The following is a 20346-nucleotide window of genomic DNA, read 5'->3' on the forward strand; positions in this document are numbered from 1 at the left end:
GAGGCGACATAACATTCCCTGGCTGCGGTCTGCTCTCCCCTTACTGTCCCGACGCCCAGGTCAGTAGGGAACTTTATGGTGAGGTGGTAGGTTGAAGTGATAGCTTGGAAAGCGTTGAGGGCGGTGCGGCCAAGGATGATATTGTAGGCAGAGAGACAGTCGACCACAAGGAAAGTGAGCAACTTGGTAGTCTGCCGTGGATATTCGCCGATGGTGAGGGGGAGATCGATGGAGCCGATGGAGGTCACCCAGTCGCTAGTGAAGCCGACCAAAGGGGTTTGGAGGGGAGACAGACTTTCCTCTCCAATCTTGAGCTGGTGGAAGCAGTTAAGAAATATGATGTCTGAAGAACTGCCGTTGTCGATGAGAATCCGTCTGACCTTATAGTTTGAGAGGAGGACAGAAATGACGAAAGGGTCATCATGAGGACAACGGATGCCTGTACAGTCGGCGTCCGTGAAAGTGATGGGCTCTGTCCACAGCTTGAGCTGTTTGGAGGGTCGGTCTAACGTGGCAACTGTTTTGTCTGAGCCTTGCCTTATCTTTCTAAGTTCTGTCCCCTGAGCCGAGCGGGATGGTCCCCCACAAGCAAGACCACCTGAAATGACTCGGATTTCACCAACTGGCGGAGGGGGACTACCTGGCGACCGAGGCTGTTGTGGGGGGCGATCATGGCCTTGGTTAGGTTGGGCTGGCTGCTGGGGTGGGGTGCGCCGGCGGTTGTTTCTAAGGGGCTCGGTTCTTTGTCTCTGTTGTGGGCGAGTGTCCGTGAACCGGCTGAAACGCCCTTGATGTATTAGGGTCCCGACCTGATCCTTGAGGTTGCTGTAGTCATCAGTGTTATGGCCATGGTCCTGGTGGAAACGACAATATTTGGACTGGTCTTTCCGATTGGAAGGGGTCCGTGAAGGTAGGGGCCATTTGAGGGGGTAGTCCCGTTGGATCTGGTTGAGGACTTGTTCCATGGGAGAATTAAGGGAGGTGTACCGCTCGAACCGACTGGGCGGTCAGGCTGGTGCCGACCGGTCAGCGCGGGGGGGGGGTCGGTCTGTATAGTGGGGTGTTTGGCTATTATACTGGGTGTTTTTGGGTTCTGAGTCTTTTCTCTTTTCTCTGCGGGTCGGGTTTTTAGCTATTGGATCCTGCTGGGCGGCTAGTGAATCTTCAGCATTCATGTATTTTTGGGCTTTGGAGAGTAGGGTTGCCATGGAGATCAGGGGATTTTTGGAGAGGGAGAAGAGGAAATCGGATGATTGTAGCCCAGCCATGAAAGCCGTGAGGATGACCTTATCATTATTTTCCGCTACTTGCAGGGCTTCGGTGTTAAAGCGGGTAACAAAACTGCGCAGCGACTCCCCCTCGGTCTGACAGATGTTGAGGAGTTGGGTTACCGGGCGGCGTTGGCGCTAGGCTCCAATAAAATGGCTAAGGAAGAAGTCGCTGAGGTGCTGAAAAGTGGAGACAGAGTCTGCTGGTAACTGGCTGAACCATAGTCGAGCTGACCCCTTCAGTGTCACGGGGAAAGCCCGACACATGATCTCGTCAGGGAAGGCATGGAGGATCATGAGGGTACGGTAAGTCTCCAGATGGTCGATTGGGTCCGTCGTACCGTCGAAAGAATCAATGATGGGCATCTCGAACTTGGCGGGCAGAGGTTTGCCCGGATGGAGGCAACAAATGGTGAGTTTGCCGTGGTAGAGGGTTTATGCTGAATGTTCTGCATGACCCCTTGGAGTTGGAGCTTCATCGCTCGGAGTTCAGCGTCCCAGAGGGAAATGTTGTCACCACGGTCAGTCAAAAGGGGCTGGATGCTGCTGGCTTCCCCTTCAGGGGCTGGTGCCATGACCAACGGGTGTGGGTGTGGGTGTGGGTGTGGGGGTGGAGGTGGTAGATTTATATGTGGGGGAGGAGGTTGTAAACCTTCTAAGTTGGGTGGATAGGGTTGCGAAACAGTATGGTTCGGGGCTCTTTCTTGGTTGGGTGGAATATCTGGAGGTGGTGGAGGAGGCATCGGAAGGTTTCTTTGGAGTAAAGCATTTATCAGGGCCTGGTTTTGCTCGGCCATGCGATTAATGCTGTTGGTAAGCTCGATAAAATACTGCGGTGGGTTGTTTGGATTAGGGGGGTCGACCTGATGGCCGGTAGCATTATTGTGAGAAGTCATGGATCTAGTCGTGACCATACACTTTGATGGGTAGGGGGAAAAGGTTGTTGGGATAGGGTCTCCGGCGACAATGAGCACAACTGGCGCGCGGAGCAAAGTCTTTCCCACAGACGGCGCCAACTGATGATACAGTTTGTTCCAGTGAATGGATCGGACTGGTCCAAGCTCCTCAAGCCCACGTCCAAATGGTCAAGCCCACCGGATAACCTGCAAACAAGTTCTATAGGGAACTGGGTAGTCCCCCAGTGAACACTCCGACGAGCAAGTTAGGAAGAGAAGCAGAGTGCAGAGGGAGATATTAGAGATAGAAATGCTTAACCTTTTTCTTGTCTTCAACGTTTGCTTATATCCTTTGGTAATCATTTCGCAGTCCCTTCCGACCTGACCTCCTCGCCGAAAGTCTATGCTGTAGCTTACCTTGTTCAAGGTAAGGAAGTCCTGTTCCGACAAAGAGGTGTTGTCGTAATAAATGCTGTGATGGGCTGCATTAATGGTGATGTGCAGTGGCAATAACTTTGCAGATCTTTGTCTGCTGATGTGGCTCGTCCTTCACCTGCCATGTGTTTGAATGTCATTGGTTCTTTATGCCATGTTGGATTCCAACTGTCCTGGACCTCACCAGCTAGGTTATGTATTGGGCTCCAAGTGATGGGCTTGGGTTGTTCATAGTGATTCATGGCCTTTATGGGCTTATACACGTCAAATATAATGCTCCATCCGTCTAGTATTGGGGTTATTGGAAAAAGTTTCACTCATTGTCATTGCCGAAGAACTACAAACTATCCAAGGCTTCTGGAAAATACTTGCCGCCGAAGAAGACTTGTCGTTGGAAGACTAGCTGCCAGAGAAGCTTGCACAAATTGGGTGTTGTGACTATGCGTAGGTTTTAGGGTTTTGAAGTGTGTTGGTGGTGATGGAATTGGATGCTCTCAAACCCTATGTTATGATTTTGTGAAGGGTTTAATTGTAAGATGGGATGTCGTAATTGCATTTATGTCCTTTTTAATAATTTCATTTGAGGTTATTATTGTAATAAAAAAATAAAAGAAGTGGGGGGTCCAAAGTAATAATTGGAGTATTATTAGTTGCACTCTACAAATATACCTCTTGAGATTTGCTTAAGATACTACTAATTGCCTCATGTGATTCTAAAATTTACATCTCATCTTTTCAAATTTCGTATTCTATAACAACTAACCACTTTCATTAATTAACTATTAAATTAATTAATAATTTTTAATAATGTCGAAAATATAGTTCCATAACATTTCTAGTAATTTTATTGTTGTATAAAAGGATAATTAAAAATTTTATTTTTTGGTTAACTACGATACATGAAAAAATCTAGAAATAGAGTATTTGTAATTTTTAAAATCACAATAAACAATTAGTACTTTAAACACCGGTGCTACTAATAGCCTTCACTTTATTACTTAGAGCATTTTCAACCCACCCTCTATATCTTTACATTTGAAGGATTTTCGCCTCCAACCCATCCTCTAAATCTATCTCCATTTGGGAAGATGGGTTGATTTTTCATATTTAGAGAGATAATGAAAAATAGAGAAGAACTCTAACACATCATTCAATTTTTTAATTTTTTTTTTAAAATATCAAGTTTGTCTTCAAGATTTTTTCATTTCAAATTTATATACATATCCTTTTGTAGTTTTGATAATATATTATAAAATACAAATACCTTTTAATATGTATATTTAATTTTTATAAATTTGATATTATTAAAAACAATTAAAATCATACCTTTAAAATAAGTTTAATATTAAATATATTTAACAAAAATATAAATATTGCAAATTTATTGATAATCAAAAAAATACATGAATCATTAACTACCTGTTGAACAAAATCGAAATTTATCACCACCATTTATGTTAGAAAATTTTGTTGTACAATTCATTTTTCAAATGATCAATCACAGAGACTGAGAAGAGCTGGGTTGATGGGTTCTGTTTTTATAAAAAAGATAGGTAAAGAAAATTGATGGAGGGAAAATTGGTGGTAGTTTTGGAAGGATTGACGAATTGGTAAAATCTTTCCTCTGTTCTCACTTTGATAAAAAATTTAATAAATTCTCATTTTGATACAAATTTGATAAAACTATTAAAACTGCAAAAAATGACTTTTTTTACTAAATTTCAAATCTGATACAAGATTTGATAAAATATTAAAAATGATCTAATAGTGAACTTCTAAAGATTTTGAATTCTTATCATGTATGGGGTGTTCCATTTGCAGACTTGCCATTTTAAACAATTTTATTTGAGATTGTTATATTAAAATATAAGTCTTGAATAAAATAAAATCTATTAATAGCACTCTTCAAACAAACCTCATTCGTCTATGTGCCTGTTTGGTAGAAATTATTTACAGCTTATTTCAGCTTTCAACTTAATTTAAGCTATTTTGATGTGTTTGGTTTAGCTTATACCTTATAACTTATAGCTTTGTGGAAGTCAGAAATCAGTTTATTCTTTGAGTGGGGCAGGAGATGCTTTAAGAATAAGCTGGAAATCAGCTTAAGCTGAAAATTATAAATTATAAGCTGTTTAGGCATAAGCTATAAACACTTTCCCACAGCTCTACCAAACAGGGCTTATGTGTCATTTACCATAAAATAATCCATTCGTCATAAATACTAATTCATTTTAGAAAAATCATTTTTTTTTATAATACAATTATTACACTTCAAATATATTAATACTAATATAAATAAATTCAAAATAATGACAATAAAAAATTCATGCTACTTTAATTTTTTATTTTTAAAAATTAATTAATATTTTGAAATAATAAAAAATAAAATAAGAGATTAATAGTAAAATAAAAATGTTATTTTATGTGTCAAGGAGCAAAATCAAATTTTTTAGAAGTTGGAAACATCCGTTAGGAACAGATGACCAAAATTCAAATCTACAAACCCATTATACGTTACCTTTGGTAACCAACCAAAGAAGATAAATGCCTGACAAATAGGCAGCAAGACATTCTAGGAGACAAGATTCCACACCAACAATAATATCAGACACAAATGCCAGAAGCTACCACCCCCAATTCAGACAAACAAATATGCATAGCACTCATGTTCCAACACACTTTCCTTTCAAATTGGATAACAAAGCAAAAAAAATAAAAAAAGCAAAAGCATAAAAAGCATAACATAAATCAGAATCTATCTCAAATTGATTTCACTTTTTCTAGAGAAAGAGAGGGGAGATAAAAGAGAGGCCATAAAGCCTCCTCAGCCGCTGCATACATTTACATTGCAATTACAGTCACTAGTCGCTCACACCCAATTCAAACCTAACCTAAAAAACACTCCTCACAAATAAGTGAAAATAAAAGGACTAAAGAATTGTAAAAGACAAAAAGAAAAAAAGAAAACAACAATTAGCACTAAGACCCCTAATCCTATTCTTTTCTTTCAATCAGCACCCTACTGGAGTAGCCACTCCAGTCTTCACCTTGGGCGGCCGTCCTCTCCCCCTCGGCGTCCCACTCGCCGCCGTCGCCGGCGGCGCACCACCACCAGTCTTCGCCTTCTTCGGCGGCCTCCCACGGGGACGACCACTGCTGGCCGACGGCGACTTGGTCTGGGGCGGATCCGAGGGGTCCCTGGGCTTCGGTGGTCGGCCTCTGGCTCGCGGCGGCGAAACCACGGCGTCCGGCGGGAGATCCGCCTTGGGCTTCGGCGGCCGGCCACGGCCACGGCGCGGCGGAGCGTTGGGGTCGGGCTTCATGTAGTTGTTCTTGACCATGACGAGTTGACCGCTCTGCTTCATCTTGTTCAAATGGTGAGAGAGGAGAGTCATGTGAGCCGGAGGAAGCTCGCCGTAGGTGTCTTCGATGTGCTTCGAGATTGCTGACTTGTTCGAGCCGTTCTTGTCATCCAGAGCCTCGATCGCAGCCAAAATCACCTGTAAAAGGATCCGAAATTAGCACAGCCCAATTACCCAACTCAAATCAAGGTCGATCGGGGCATAAAATACTGTTTGGATACCGAGAAAATAAAAGCAAATAAATTCCAAGAAAACACATTTTGTTGTTTTACCTCTGGATACGGAGGGAGAATTGTAGGAGCTGTTGGGGGATGACTGAACTCTTCAGCTGCCATAAGTTAGAGTGAGAGTAACGGACAAATAGAGAGAGAGAGAGAGGGAGAGACTGTAGAGAAGAGCGATGCAGATGCAGAAACGTAAAGGGTGTGGGAAGAGATTTAAAAGGTGGGGGTTGCAGGCGGTCGGATCGAGCAAAAAGAGAAGGGATGAGTCTTTGATAGCTCATCCAACGGCTAGGGATTGTTTTAATGGTGAGAATCTAAGGGTTGTGTTTTATCCATGGGAAATACACGGATCGATGACGTGGAAGTATCGTTGTAAACAAAACCAATTTTTTCTTTTCTTTTCTTTTTGGACTTTGTACGAGGAATTAGCTATTTTCGTTGTATTTTTGATTATTTTAACTTGGTTAAAATATTATGTTTGAGAAGTTAATTAGGGTCTGTTTGGTAACGTTTACGTTTTCAGTTTATATTTACAAAAATTTTATAAACTGGTTTTGTTTATTTTTTGTTTATTTTTAGAAAAACATAAACTACAAACGCGTTTGGTAATTGACAAAATGTTTAAAAATATAAAAAAGAATGAGAAATGACAAGTGGTGGCAAGTAGCGGCGGAAGACGGTGGTGGAAAGTGGTGACGGTAGGTGGTGGGTAGCGGATGGTGGTGGTGGGTGGGTGGGTGGGTGGGTGGGTGACGGTCGCGGGTGGTGGGTGGTAGCGAGTGGGTGGTGGGTGGTGGTAGCAGCGGGTGGTGGGTGGCAGATGACGGGTGGTGGTGGGTAGGTGGCGGGTGGTGGTGGTGGGTGAGTGGGTGACGGTGGCGGGTGGTGGGTGGTAACGAGTGGGTGGTGATGGTGGTGGTGGTGGCAGGTGGGTGGCGGATGACGGGTGGTGGTAGGTAGGTGGCAGGTAGTGGTGGTGGGTAGGTGGGTGGGTGATGGTGGCGGGTGGTGGGTGGTAGCGAGTGGGTGGCGGATGACGGGTGGCAGGTGGTTGGTGGATGACGGGTGGTGGTGGGTGATGGCAAGTGGGTGGTGGTGGCGGGTGGTGATGGTGATGGTGATGGTGGGTGGGTGGGTGATGGTGGCGGGTGGTAGCGAGTGGGCGGTGGTGGGTGGTGGTGGTGCCGGGTGGCGGGTGGTGGTGGCAGGTGGGTGGCAGATGGCGGGTAGGTGGCGGGTGGTGGTAGTGGTGGGTGGGTGGGTGACCATGGCGGGTGGTACTGAATGGGTGGTGGTTGTGGGTGGTGGCAGGTGGATGGCGGGTGGGTGGTGGTGGCGGGTGGGTGGGAAGTGGCTGGTGGTAACGGGTGGCTGGTGGTGGCGAGTGGTGGATGGTGGTGGCAGGTGGGTGGTGAGTGGTGGTGGCAAGTAGGTGGCGGGTGGTGGTGGCGGGCGGTGGATGGTAGTGGCAGGTGGTGGGTGGATGGTAGTGGCGGGTGGTGGGTGGATGGCAGGTGGGTGGTGGTGGTCGCTGCGGCGATGAGTGGGTGGTGGTGGCGAGTGGGTGGCAAGTGGGTGGTGGTGGCGGGTGGTGGGTGGTGGTGGCAAGTGGGTGATGAGTGGTGGTGGTAAATGGTGGTAGGGGGTGGGTGATGGGTGGTGGTGGCGGAAGACGGTGGTGGAAAATGGTGGCGGGTGGTGGCTAATGTTGGGTGGTAAAAAAAAAAAAACTGAAAACTCAAAACGGAAACACATTTTTTGTGTTTTCATTTTTTGGCCAAATTTATAAACTGAGACCACTGATTTATAAATTAAAAATTTTACCAAACAAGTTTTTATTTGAGTTTTTTAAATTTTTGTAAATATAAACAGAAAACTGAAAACGTAAGTGTTACCAAACGGCACCTTAGTTTTTTTGTAGTTGATTTTATGACTATGATAGAAAAAATAAAATAATTATGAATTAAATATAATATTTTGTAATATTAATTATTTTAGTTAATTTTATCTTTTAATTGACTATTTTAACCTAATCTTCTTCTAAGGTCTTAGGCCTCTTTTGGGAACAGGCTAATTTAGTAATTTTTTGGTTATTTGGCTAAAATATGAGCTAAAAAAAACTAGTATGTTTGTGATGACTTTTTGACTTTTTACGAAAAGATATGTAAAAAGTAGAGAAAAAAGAGAATCTTTGACTTTTTGGTATGGGTTACTGGCTTTTTAGCTAATTTAGGCCAAGTTTGGGAAGACTAAATAAGTACACTTTTTGACTTTTTATGAAATATGAATTGAATTTGGGTTGGGTTTGAAGTGATGTGTTAGAGAGGTGATGTGATTTAAATAAGATGATGTAACTTAAATAGGATAGTGGCTTTTTGACTTTTTGAATTTTTTTGAGGATGCCAAACTTGACCTTAGTAACTTTTTGACTTTCTGACTAAAATAGAGGGTTTCCAAACGAGGCTTTAGTAATGCTATTCAAATTAAATTTATTTCCTATGTTTTGGTTCTATCTTATTATTTTAGATAAATTATACTTTGTCTTTTTTTTTCTTTTCTTTTTTTTTTAATGTTTGATCACTTTCTTATTTTTGGCCTTTAAATTTTTTTTTTCCCCTAACTTTGGACTTTTCATTTTTCAAGATTTTGTTAGTTTACTCCTAAAACTAATTTATATATAAAAATAAAATTAAAAAAATTAGACAAAAAATGGCACATTAACTGTCACGTGATATAAAAATATTTTATTATATATAACTCACACCTCTGACATAAACTTAAATCCCAATATAATAATATTTTTTTATGTTATGTGACACTTTTTATGATATTTTCTGTCTAATTTTGAATAAAAATTAGATTTTTGAGTAAATTGTGAAAACATAAAGAGTTAAAGTGTGTAAAAAAAAAATAAAAATAAAAAACCTTTAATGCTAAAGTGAAAAAAAGTGACCAAATATAAAAAGGACAAAATGTAATTTATCCTACTATTTTAAGGATAACTTACCAATAAATCTTAATGGTTTGACTTAATGTCTATCAAGTTATATTGAAGATAAATCCTAGTAAAAGTATCGCTAAAAATAATTTATTGTGACAATTATATGCATGTCACTAAAAATTGACAATTATTGATTTTTTTTTATCATGATTTTTATAATTGTCACTAAAACTTACAATTAGTGACGTTTTTTGTGATAAATTTTCAAACAGTCGCCGAAAATTGAAAATTAGTGACCATTTTTTTAAACCATCACTAAAATTTATAATTAGTGACAATTTTTTATGACAATTTTTAAATTTTCATGAAAAATTAATAATTAATACTTTTTTTTAATAATATTTAATAAAAAATATTATTAATTATCATAGAACTTACACGTAAACCTCCTTATTTTAATGTGTTTAATTTCCATATTTTAACTTTCATTATTGCACAGTTGCATCAAAGAAAGGTCTACAACTTGAGGAAGTTTGGCCAGGTTCAAGGCTCTGTGATTTCCAAAGTAAATTTTTAACATGGGGCCTTCTATCCATATAAAAAAATTAAAAAAATTCCAAAACAAGCTTATGAATCGATTTTGAATTTTTTTGGCAAAATTGAATTAGTTAGTAATTTAAATTTTATTTAAAAGTATTGAACTTTCATATGGATGAGTATAAAACACAAATTATTAGCCTTGTGAATAGACAAACTGTATGTTGTGAATGAGCTTGTGATTGACATGATGTGCTTTTATAAAAAAAGTGACTCCTCAAATATTGAAATTATGGAAATCCAAAATCTCATTTACATTCCCCTCAAGATTATTATTCAAATATAGACTTATATTAGGATCAAAATAATCCGAGTTAGAGTATTAAATCAAAAATGAACAAACTATAACAATGTATCACTTAAACATGACAATTTTAACATTAGTTGCAAACACTACAAAAAATTTGACTTTTTGCGACGGTAAAATACCGTCGCTAATACTCCTAATGCCGTCGCTAATACTTTTTGCGACGGCAAAATGACTTTTTGCGACGGCAAAGAGGGGGTCGCAACTGCAGGGGTTGCAAAAGAGTTTTTGCGACGGTAAGTGCCGTCGCTAATGTTTTGCGACGGCATTTTTTACCTTTTTGCGACGGCACCGTGCAGTCGCTAATAACGTTTGAAATTTCTTGACTTTTTTGCGACGGCCCTATTTTACCGTCGCTAAAAATGTTATTTGAGACGGCAAAAAACACCGTCGCTAATAATCTTTTTCTTTAAAAAAAAACACTGTTTTTGCGACGGTGTGTGCCGTCGCAAAAGGTATAAAAAATATAAAATTTTCTATTTTTTGCGACAGTGTAATGCCGTCGCAAAAAATATTAAAAAATAATAAAATTTTTATTTTAAATAATAAAATTTCTATTTTTTGCGACAGTATAATGTCGTCGCAAAAAGTAAAACCTATAACAAAATTAATAAAAATATTAAAAATTTCTATTTTTTCCGACGGTGAAAAGAGCTGATTATTTACATTCCATTCACAAAAACATCATAACAGAAAATAAAAATAAAAATTGATCAAACCATCAAATTCAATATTTTACAAAGAATAATTAACCTGTACATGTTCATAAAAGCATATTTAAATTATAAAATTCACCCAAATCCTAAAAAAAATAAAATAATAAAATAAAAATTCACCCAAATACGATTACTTATTGTGTAATGATATTCAAATAACAAATTCTTGTGTACAAACATCACACTTCTCAATTGCAACCATTGTGTAGGCTAATTCTACACAAAATAAACATTCACTAAACTGAATAAAAAATTAGAATAAACCATACACTATCTGGGATTATATATCAACCTCACCTAATTTTCGTCCATGGAATTATATATCCCCTGATTCATCAGCTCCCACATTGTAATGCCTGCAGAGGCTTTGGTAACAGTGGTCTGTGAACAAGAAACACTCAAGACACCTGCAGCATTGTAGGCTGAGATCTCGGATTGGGACTTAAGCATGCCATTGCCATTGTTGCTAAGAGAACCAAATTTTGAGCAATCAGTTGATTGACAGCAGACAAGAAGCAGGGATCTAATAGGTCCTTCAGTAGACTATTTTGAGCAGATGATGATGACACTGAACAGAGTAGTTCGCTTGGATACCTTCCCATTATTGTTTCTAGAACCACCACCCCAAAGCTATAAACATCCCACTGCTCAGTCACGGCCATGGTGTACGCAAGCTCTGCACCAATAAGAGGAGTTCAGAAATTTTGTTTTCTACCCTGCCTTCACTGGCATAAACTAGATTTTGTGATTACATTGCATAACATATTTAATAATACCATAGAAAATACTATATCAGCTGCATTTTCTTACATAATTCTTTTCCCACTCTTGCAGCTAAGGAAATGCAGAGTGGGGCGAGTGTCTAGCGGGTACAAAGCCTCGTGAATAAACTCAAACTCTGAATACGCATAATAACCTGCAAATCACACGAGCTTGAATTTTTTCGCACCCATTGAGAATCTAACATGAGACTTTCAAAATTATCCTATAATGAAGCTTCTATGTATCTAACATGAGACTTTCAAAAATTATCCTATAATGAAGCTTCTATGTTCAGCCCTTACGCTGTGTTTAGGTCATGGATTTTGGGGAGGGATTTAGAAATGAAAAGAGAAAATGTGTGCAAAACTATGTTATTTCACCTATATTTTCCCTTTTCCTTTCCTTTTCCTTTTTCCAAATCCCTCCACAAATTCTTACAAAGTTTTTGTACAAAATAATGTGACTACCTTTCACTTTGAAACAAAATGCAAATGAAGATTTTTTTTTTTTTTTACAGGAATATCATTCTTCTCATAATTTCTTGTACAATTTTTATATATGAATAGAGTTTTCTTTCTTCTTTTTTTATTTATTTACTAATATGAACACCTTTGGATCTAGTAGAGACCATACGCAAATGATTTTTTCACTAGTTTTATAAAAAATTGTAAACCAGCTTTACCTACATACAAGGTCAAGATATTGGGATTTTTTTTCTTTAAAAACAACTCATTTTTTAAGAAACACCATGAGCCTTTAGGATAAATTTATAAGAAAAAATAAACGATATGGAAACATAAGATAGTTTTGAAAATTTCATTACTTCTTGTTTCTGAAAACATAAAAACAAAACAAAACAAACCACCAAACATCCCAAATGAATTATACAATTGAAACAATATGATGTTCCAAAATCGGATTCGAAGTTGTGGACATGTTTTTTAAAGTGAAAATAGGATAAGAATGAAAGAAAATCTTCCCAACTTATTAAAAACCACATCAAGCGATACAGACTGATGATGCAAAGGACGTTGAATAAAATAGGAGTTTAAATGAATCCAGCTTTAAACCACTCCTAACGTATACGTGTTATAAAGACACTGTGTCTATATGTCCCAGTAACAAGATGGTGACTAAATAGACCATACGATGGAAAAGCAACCCAATTCAATAATAATAAAAATAAATAAAATTAAAGCCTTTTGTGGAGAACAATTAGCAAACTGTTTTGACATTTTTATGGATGAATAGTCTATGGTAGTTTATACAAGTCCCAAGTGAACCCTGCGTGAAATTGTAGAACATACCCATTAAGCTAGATTTTATGGTGAGTTAAATAGCACCCCTACCTACCCGATTTTAGACCACATAAAAATATCAAAAACAAAAACATATGCCTGTCAGTTTCACCCCTACATAAATAATTTGAGTATTTTCTTTGATTTTATTTTTATTTTTTACTCTTTTTTTTTCATCTCACACAAACTATGTTGAGAATTACTAACGATTAATACTACCAACAACGAGACTGGACATATGCCAACAGATTATGCTAACAGACTAAACTAAAGCGGGTTAATATTGAGTAAACATCAAACGTGCAACACTTTTTTCTACAGGATACAAGGCATGATTTATCAAAATTAAAATAGAATAATTTATTTTATTGAAAAAAAATTCTATCTAATGACACATTCAAAAGTAGAAAAGTGTATTCAATAGAACTGCCAGAAATCATTTCAGAGCAGGGATTGGAAAAGGGAAAATGAAGATAATAAGTGAGAAGGGAAGGCCTCAAAATGAGAGAAAATAGCAGACAATATAGTTAACAACCATGCAACAAGAAAGAGAGGTCTTCCCTGATACTTGAACTTCATTACTGGGACATAAGCATCTGGAACTGGTTGAAGCTCAGTAATTTCTTCCATTTCAGCCAGCATATCATGCAATATAATAAAGAAATCTTCCTGCAGACAAACATCATATCAACCTTTAAATATAAAGCTTCTGGATTTGCAAAACCTAACAAGAAAGAATGACCCAAACTATAACCAACCTCTCTATTTACGTAAGATGGTCCGACACACAAGGTATCCATGTCAGCCCCAGGCCCATGAACCTGTCAACATAAAATATTTTTGCCACATCCCCTTGTAATCTAAATACACTCACTAACCAAGGATGACATTCAAAAAAGGAAAAAAAAATTAACAAAATATTTCTTACAAACAACAGAAGTCAGAAATTCGTGTACAGTTTTTGCTCATTGAATTGCTGCAGGGACTATGTAGAGACTTCTGAGTGAACGGATATATATGGGAGTTTTAGATGTTTTGTTTTACTTTTCTTGTAGTGTATGTGGGTGCCCCCTTGCTCATTGAATTGCTGCAGACAAGTCTGTCAAGCCCAATCAAACTCTTGAACATGGATAATATGACTTACTGTTCTCTAAGACAACCTGGAATTCCAAATGTCAATGCCACATCCAGCACATAAGCTCCTATTCAACGTATCATACAGATCTTTGACAAGACTAGCTCAGTGATTACTCTCAACCACCAACTGACAGAACCATCCCCTCAGAGATGAACGAAGAGCAATTTCATTCTACATAAAATTTATCTTTATCATTTTCATCTAAGTTATTCCAGAAACTCTTGCAAATTTTGGCAACATGAATGAGCCAAAATTCCAAACCATTGTAAGGTCCACTGAAGAAATATATAGGGAAGACAGAATGCTCCTACACCATACAAAGAACATACTGCAATCCTATACTTACCCCCAGCCGGTATGAGTAGAAATTGAATTACTCTCCAATTGCTTCTAAAAGAGGCTGGTATGAGTAGCAGTACTAGGCAGATCTGTATGGGAAAAACAGATCAAAAAAAAAAAACAGATCATATATATATATATATATGTAACAGATCAAAAACCCCCCTATATACACTCACAGATGTATATATATATATATATGTGTGTGTGTGTATGAAAACCCCCTATATCCGAAATCCCGACACAGAGAGAGAGAGAGAGATACCCTTTGAAATCGGCGGTGAGGGAAGATCGCCAGTGAGGGAGGAGTGGCGGTGAGGGGCGAGCAACCGTCAACGTCGTTTGTGAGAGAGAGAGAGAGGGAGGCAGCAGCGGCGGTAAGGGAGGAGGATCGATAGTGAGGTACGAGCGACGGTGAGGGAGGATCGGGAGTGAGGGAGGATCGGCGGTGACGGATGATCGGCGCCGTCGTTGTGTGAAAGAAAGAGAGGAAGGCGAAACCCTAGATGGAGAGAGAGAGAGAGAGAGCGAGCAGGAGGAGATGAGAGGAGACGGCTCTGTGGTGTTTGTTTTGTGTGTGTTCTCAAACAAAACCCTACACATCAAACAAAACCCTACACACCCACAAATGTTATAGTTAATGTATTTTTTATTAAAATAAAAAATTATTAAAATAATTTTTATAGTTGATAAATTTTTTTTTTATTTGGTAAAATTAAAAATATTATTTTAATGAAAAATAAATTAAAAATATTATTTTAGTTACGAAGATTGAAAATTTATTTGTTTCATTTTTATTTTAATGAAAAAAAATATTATTTTTTTTTATTTGGTAGAAGTAGGGGCAATATTTTAATAAAAAATATTTTAATGAAAAAAAGGTGAAAGAGAGATGGTGGTGGTGGTGGTGATAGCGAAAGAAATTAGTGGTGAAGTTGTGGTAGTGGTAGTGTAAATGGAGTGGCAGGGGTGAAAGAGAGGTAATGGTAGTAGTAGTGGCAGTAGTGGTAGTGGTGGTAGTGGAGTGGTGGCAATGGTAGTAGTAATGGTAGTCGTAGAGGTGAAGTTGGTAAAAGAGATGAGTAGTGAGAGAGAGAGAGAGAGATGAGTGAGAGACAGATAGAGGAGAGAAAGCGAGAGAGAGAGAGACAGAAACAGAGTGATGAGCGAGAGAGAGACAAAGTGGTCGCTAAAAGTGCATTTTCTTGTAGTGGAGAGCTCAGTAAATAGAGAAGCGATGAGGGAGAGAGTGAGTAATGTGAACACAATGGGGAAGAGAGACAAACAGACAGACAGACACATAGAGAGAAAGAGAGAGAAACAAAAGAGTGAGAGACAAACAAACAGACACAGAGAGAGAAAGAAAGAGAGAAAAGTGATAAGTGAGAGAGAGAAAAGAGAGAAAGAGATATAGAGAGAAATAGATATAGAGAGACAGAGAGACAAAGAGAGAAAGAGATAGAGAGAGACATATAGAAAAATAGAGAGAAACAAGAGATGAGAGAGACATATAGAAAGAAAGCGAAAAGAGATGAACGAGAGAGAGAATAGAAAAATAGAGAGATAGAGAGAAGAGAGATGAGCGAGAGAAACAGAGAGAGAAAAAAGAGATGAGCGAGAGAGACAGAGAGAAAAGAGATGAGAGAGATAGAAAGAAGAGAGATGAGCGAAAGAGACATAGAGAGAAGACAAATGAGAGAGATAGAAAGAAGAAAGATGAACGAAAGACACACAGACAGACAGACAAACAGACAGATAGACAAACAGACAAAGAAAGAAGAGTGATGAGTGAAAGAGAGAAAGAGAAGAGTGGTGGTAGTTAAATGGCATTTGCAGTAGTGGTAAATGTGGTAGAGAAGATGGGTGGTGAGAAAGAGAGATGAGTGAGAGACGAATAGAGAAAAGAGATAGAGAGACAGAGAAAGAGACAGAATGATGAGCGAGAAAGAGACAAAGTGGTCGCTAAAAATACATTTTCTTGTAGTGGATCGATAAATCGAAAGGGAGCTCAATAAATAAAGAAGACAGATAATTCAAAACTCTTTTCAAAACTTAATTCAAATCAATTTTTTAAATATTTTAAAAATATTTTAATTTTGTGAGAGACAGATAAAGAAGAGAGATAGAAAGAGAGACAGAGACAGAGATAGAGTGATGAGCGAGAGAGAGAGAGATAGACAAAGTGGTTGCTAAAAGTGTATTTTCTTATAGTGGATCGATAAATCGAGAAGGAGCTCGATAAATAGAGAAGATGAGAGTAAGAGAGTGAACAAGGCGAACATAGTGAGGGAGAAATAGACAAATAGACAAGTAGACAAAGAGAGAGTGAGAGAAGAGTGATGAGTGAGAGAGAGACAGGAAGAGAGAGATAGACAGAAAAAGAGATAGAGAGAGAGAGAGAGAGATGGAGAGATAGAAAAAGAGAGAGAAACAAGAGATAAGCGAGAGATAGACAAAAAGAAAGAGAAATAGAGCGAAAAGAGATGAACGAGAGAGAGACACAGAAAAAGAGAGAGACAGAAAGAGAAGAGAAATGAGCGAGAGAGATAGAGAGAGAGAGAAAGATAAGAGAGAGAGAGAGAAAAAAAAAAGAAATGAGAGAGATAGAGAGAAGAGAGATAGGCGAGAGACACAGAGAGAATGAGAGAGAGAAACAGGCAGACATAGAAAGAAGAGTGATAAGTGAAAGAGATAAAGAGAAGAGAGAGAGAGATAGAGACAGAGAGACGGGAAGATGAAAAAATGAATGAAAAGAGAAATGGTATATCAAAAGAGTAAGACGACATTGTTTTTTTTTTTTTTTTGTGACAGAAAAATACCGTTGAATTTATTCAAACCATTTTGTGACTGTATATATATGAAGCTATCTCAAAACCACAATCACTATGCTAGGTTAGAGTTTTTCAAAAACTCTTTTGAGAAAATTAAACTTTATTGTTTTCCGTGTTATATTGTTTTTACTGAATTTTTTAAATATTTTAAGTATTTTTTTAAATTTTTAGACACACTTAACATAAATACACTTAAAAATTAAAAAAATTGTAAAAAAAATCTTTTAAAAATTCACTAAATACCAAAAATACAATAATTCAATACATTTTTTTGTATTTATTAATTTTTAAAAATATTTTTTCATAATTTTTTTATTTTGTAGATACATCTAAGTAAGGTATATCTAAAAAAAATATTTAAAAATTTAAAAATATTCACTAAAAAAAAAACACGAAAGTCACTTTTTGCGACGGCAGAAAATGCCGTCTCAAAAAAGTAGAGTATTTGCGACGGCACCATTTACCGTCTCAAAAAAGCAGAGCATTTGCGACGGCACTATTTGCCGTCTCAAAAAATGAGAGTATTTGCGACGGTATTTAGTGCCGTCGCAAATGCTCTGCTTTTTTGAGACGGCAAATTGTGCCGTCGCAAATACTCTGCTTTTTTGAGACGGCATTTTCTGCCGTCGCAAAAAGTGACTTTTTGGGACGGCAAGTGTGCCGTCGCAAAAAGTTCCGTCTCATATACCCAGTTTTCTTGTAGTGAAAATTACTAATGAAGTTTGTTTTATTCGACTTGTTAATCAAATCCATTTAATTTTTCTCGCTACATAGTTGACTTAATGTACGTTTGGAATAGACTTGTTTTATTATTATTTTTTATTTTTTAGCTAAAATAGAAGGTAAAAAAAACTAATATGTTTGGAATAATTTTTTGAATTTTTATGAAAAAAGTGCAAAAAGTAGAGTGAGTGGAAATGAATTTTTTACTTTTGGATATATGTTAACTTCTTTTTTTTCCGTAACTTTTGAATTTTAGGCTAAAATCTTAACATGCCGAATGAGGCTTTAATATAAGATTTAATCAATTTCAATTTTGAAAAATTTCATTCGTAGAATCAATTTTAATAACTATAGTCAATAGAATTCTATACATGATCCATACATTTGAAAAACAATCACCGATTAGTTTCAAATAATTCACCACATCAATTAATTTTTTGATTTATTTTTAATAAGCCTTTTGTCATGAACAAGTATAATGATAGATATTTTTTGGAGGCCTTTTTTCAATCAATTTTTAAGGGCCCAAAGCGGCTGCTCGCTCGGCTTGTCCCCAAATTCAACCCTGGCTATATTGATAGTTTTTTTTTTTTCCTTGATAAAATAAATTTCCATTAAAGTAAAGATTGCCAAACGGCACTTGCAAGGAAATCATCAACAGGCTTACATCCAACTAAGGAAAAACAATGTGCAAACAAAGGAAATCTCCAAAAGAAGCACCAAAGATAAGTTATGGATAGATCAAAGCATGACATTCATACTGCAAAGTAGAGATCAATCATAAGAGCTCGACATTAGAATAAGTCAAAGATAAATTCATAGGCTATATCTAAACTGTGTGGGTAAGTTATGAACACACCAACAAACAAAAACCAAAAACACAAAACCCTAAAACCTATAACTACTAGGCAGCGGAGCAAGGTGAAGACGACAAATCTGGTAGAGGGAGGCAGTGGATCCGGCGAAAAAAGAAGGCGAACAAGACGCGATGGTGGCTGAATAGAAGGTGTAGAACATGGAGGCAACGTCGAAGTGGAGCAAAGGGGAGGAGAAACGGTGAATACGGTGAAGGCCATGGTTAGAGTTAAGGCAAAAAAGAAGATAAACACCTCACAAATAGAGGAAAAAGGGTGGAAAATCAAAAACTTCCAAGTTATTGAAAAAAAAAAATGGAGAGAAAGAGGGGTAAGAAGAGGGGTGTAACATGCCTAGGGGGTACCCGCACGCGTTAAATAGTTCGGACTCTTAATCTCTTAGATCTAGTCTCACAAGTGCAATGTGAAACATAGATGAGAGTCCAAATCCAACAACTTTTATAGAAAATTCATTTTATTACAAAACATTTACCAAAAATGGACTGTATCACCAGATCTTAGAGTCGCCACCTAATATTTAGGGAAATTAGGAAACCCGTGACTCGTGCCGAGGCCAAGTTTGTCGTAACCAAAGATAGCTCGGTTCGAAACCTTAGGTATGAAATGGAAAGGTCATTAATTAAGCACCCCGTTCACCCGATCAAAAGATCAGCCTCTACTAAACCATGATATGAGTTTAATTTACTTTATATGTCCATGTTATGATTAATTAATAAATCCTAAAAATTACTATGTGAAGCAAACAAGTAAAAACCATGTCATTCATTATGGAACAACTTGATTTCATATATTTTGAAAGGGTTTTAAAGATGTATAACTCAAAAAAATTGAGTTTATAAACACGAAAATCAACATCATTCCAAATTAAGCGACACAACCTCTATTCACTGGCATTCATGGAGTTATATCAAATAAGCAAATAATCTCATGGTATAATGCTAAACATAGGAAGGAAAACACACACAAGCGGGATGCTAAAGGATAAAAACTTACATATTTACCGACATCCCGTGAATAGCTACAAAACAAAGTTAATAAAACATGCATAATTTTATATACAAAATCCTAATGCAATTCACTCAAGAGATGCAACTAAAGATTCGGCTTCTAATAGATGACATGAGGTAACACACATAATCACATAAGAATTAAATCCATAAATGCAAATTTAGCCGAATCAAGATGCATGAAACATGGATGCAAAGCACGGATATGATGAAAAGCAAAGTAAAGAAAGTAAGTAAAAGAATGGGATAGAAAGAAGCGGGGTAGGAAATTATTACAACACTTGAATAAATAATTACAAATTGAATGACAAAGAGGGTAAGAAAATATTACAACAAAATAAAAACCTCACAAAACTCTCAAATGAAAAGAAAATAGAAGATGTAGGTCTTGAATATCACCGAAGAAAATGCAAGAAAATGAAAGAAATTGAAAATACAATTTCTAAGGAAAGGATGAACTTCTTGATTTCCAAACTTCATTTTGATCCCCCTCAAGGTTGTGAATTATGTTTTCAATCCTCAATTCAAAAGCTTGAAATTTGAGCTAGAATAGTGGCTTCAGACAAGTATGTTTATAGGAAATTATCACTCTTCATGTTTCTTGAACTTGGCAAGGATTATTCTCTT

General features: G+C 37.4%; 1 protein-coding gene and 1 long non-coding RNA gene across 3 annotated transcripts; both read right to left on the reverse strand.

The window, feature by feature from the left end:
- Nucleotides 1–5343: 5343 nt before the first annotated feature.
- HMGA (high mobility group A) lies at nt 5344–6459 on the reverse strand. Its single transcript, XM_028265486.2, has 2 exons — nt 6234–6459; nt 5344–6099 (listed from the first exon to the last, which is right to left on the reverse strand). The coding sequence occupies exons 1-2, from the start codon at nt 6294–6296 to the stop codon at nt 5611–5613; spliced, it is 552 nt and encodes a 183-aa protein (XP_028121287.2). The 5' UTR covers nt 6297–6459; the 3' UTR covers nt 5344–5610.
- A 4258-nt stretch (nt 6460–10717) lies between these two features.
- LOC145801974 (uncharacterized) lies at nt 10718–14746 on the reverse strand. Of its 2 annotated transcripts, none has more exons than XR_014343945.1 (5): nt 14549–14746; nt 13565–14372; nt 11557–13475; nt 11044–11422; nt 10718–10962 (listed from the first exon to the last, which is right to left on the reverse strand). It is a non-coding gene; the product is annotated as an uncharacterized LOC145801974 (long non-coding RNA). The 2 variants fall into 2 exon arrangements; XR_014343946.1 differs by lacking the exon at nt 10718–10962 and having other exon boundaries at nt 11022–11422; nt 13565–13627; nt 14291–14372.
- Nucleotides 14747–20346: the final 5600 nt, after the last annotated feature.

This window comes from Camellia sinensis, chromosome 11, assembly GCF_055761805.1.
Source record: "Camellia sinensis isolate YWXY chromosome 11, ASM5576180v1, whole genome shotgun sequence".
In the NCBI taxonomy this organism is placed as follows: domain Eukaryota; kingdom Viridiplantae; phylum Streptophyta; class Magnoliopsida; order Ericales; family Theaceae; genus Camellia; species Camellia sinensis.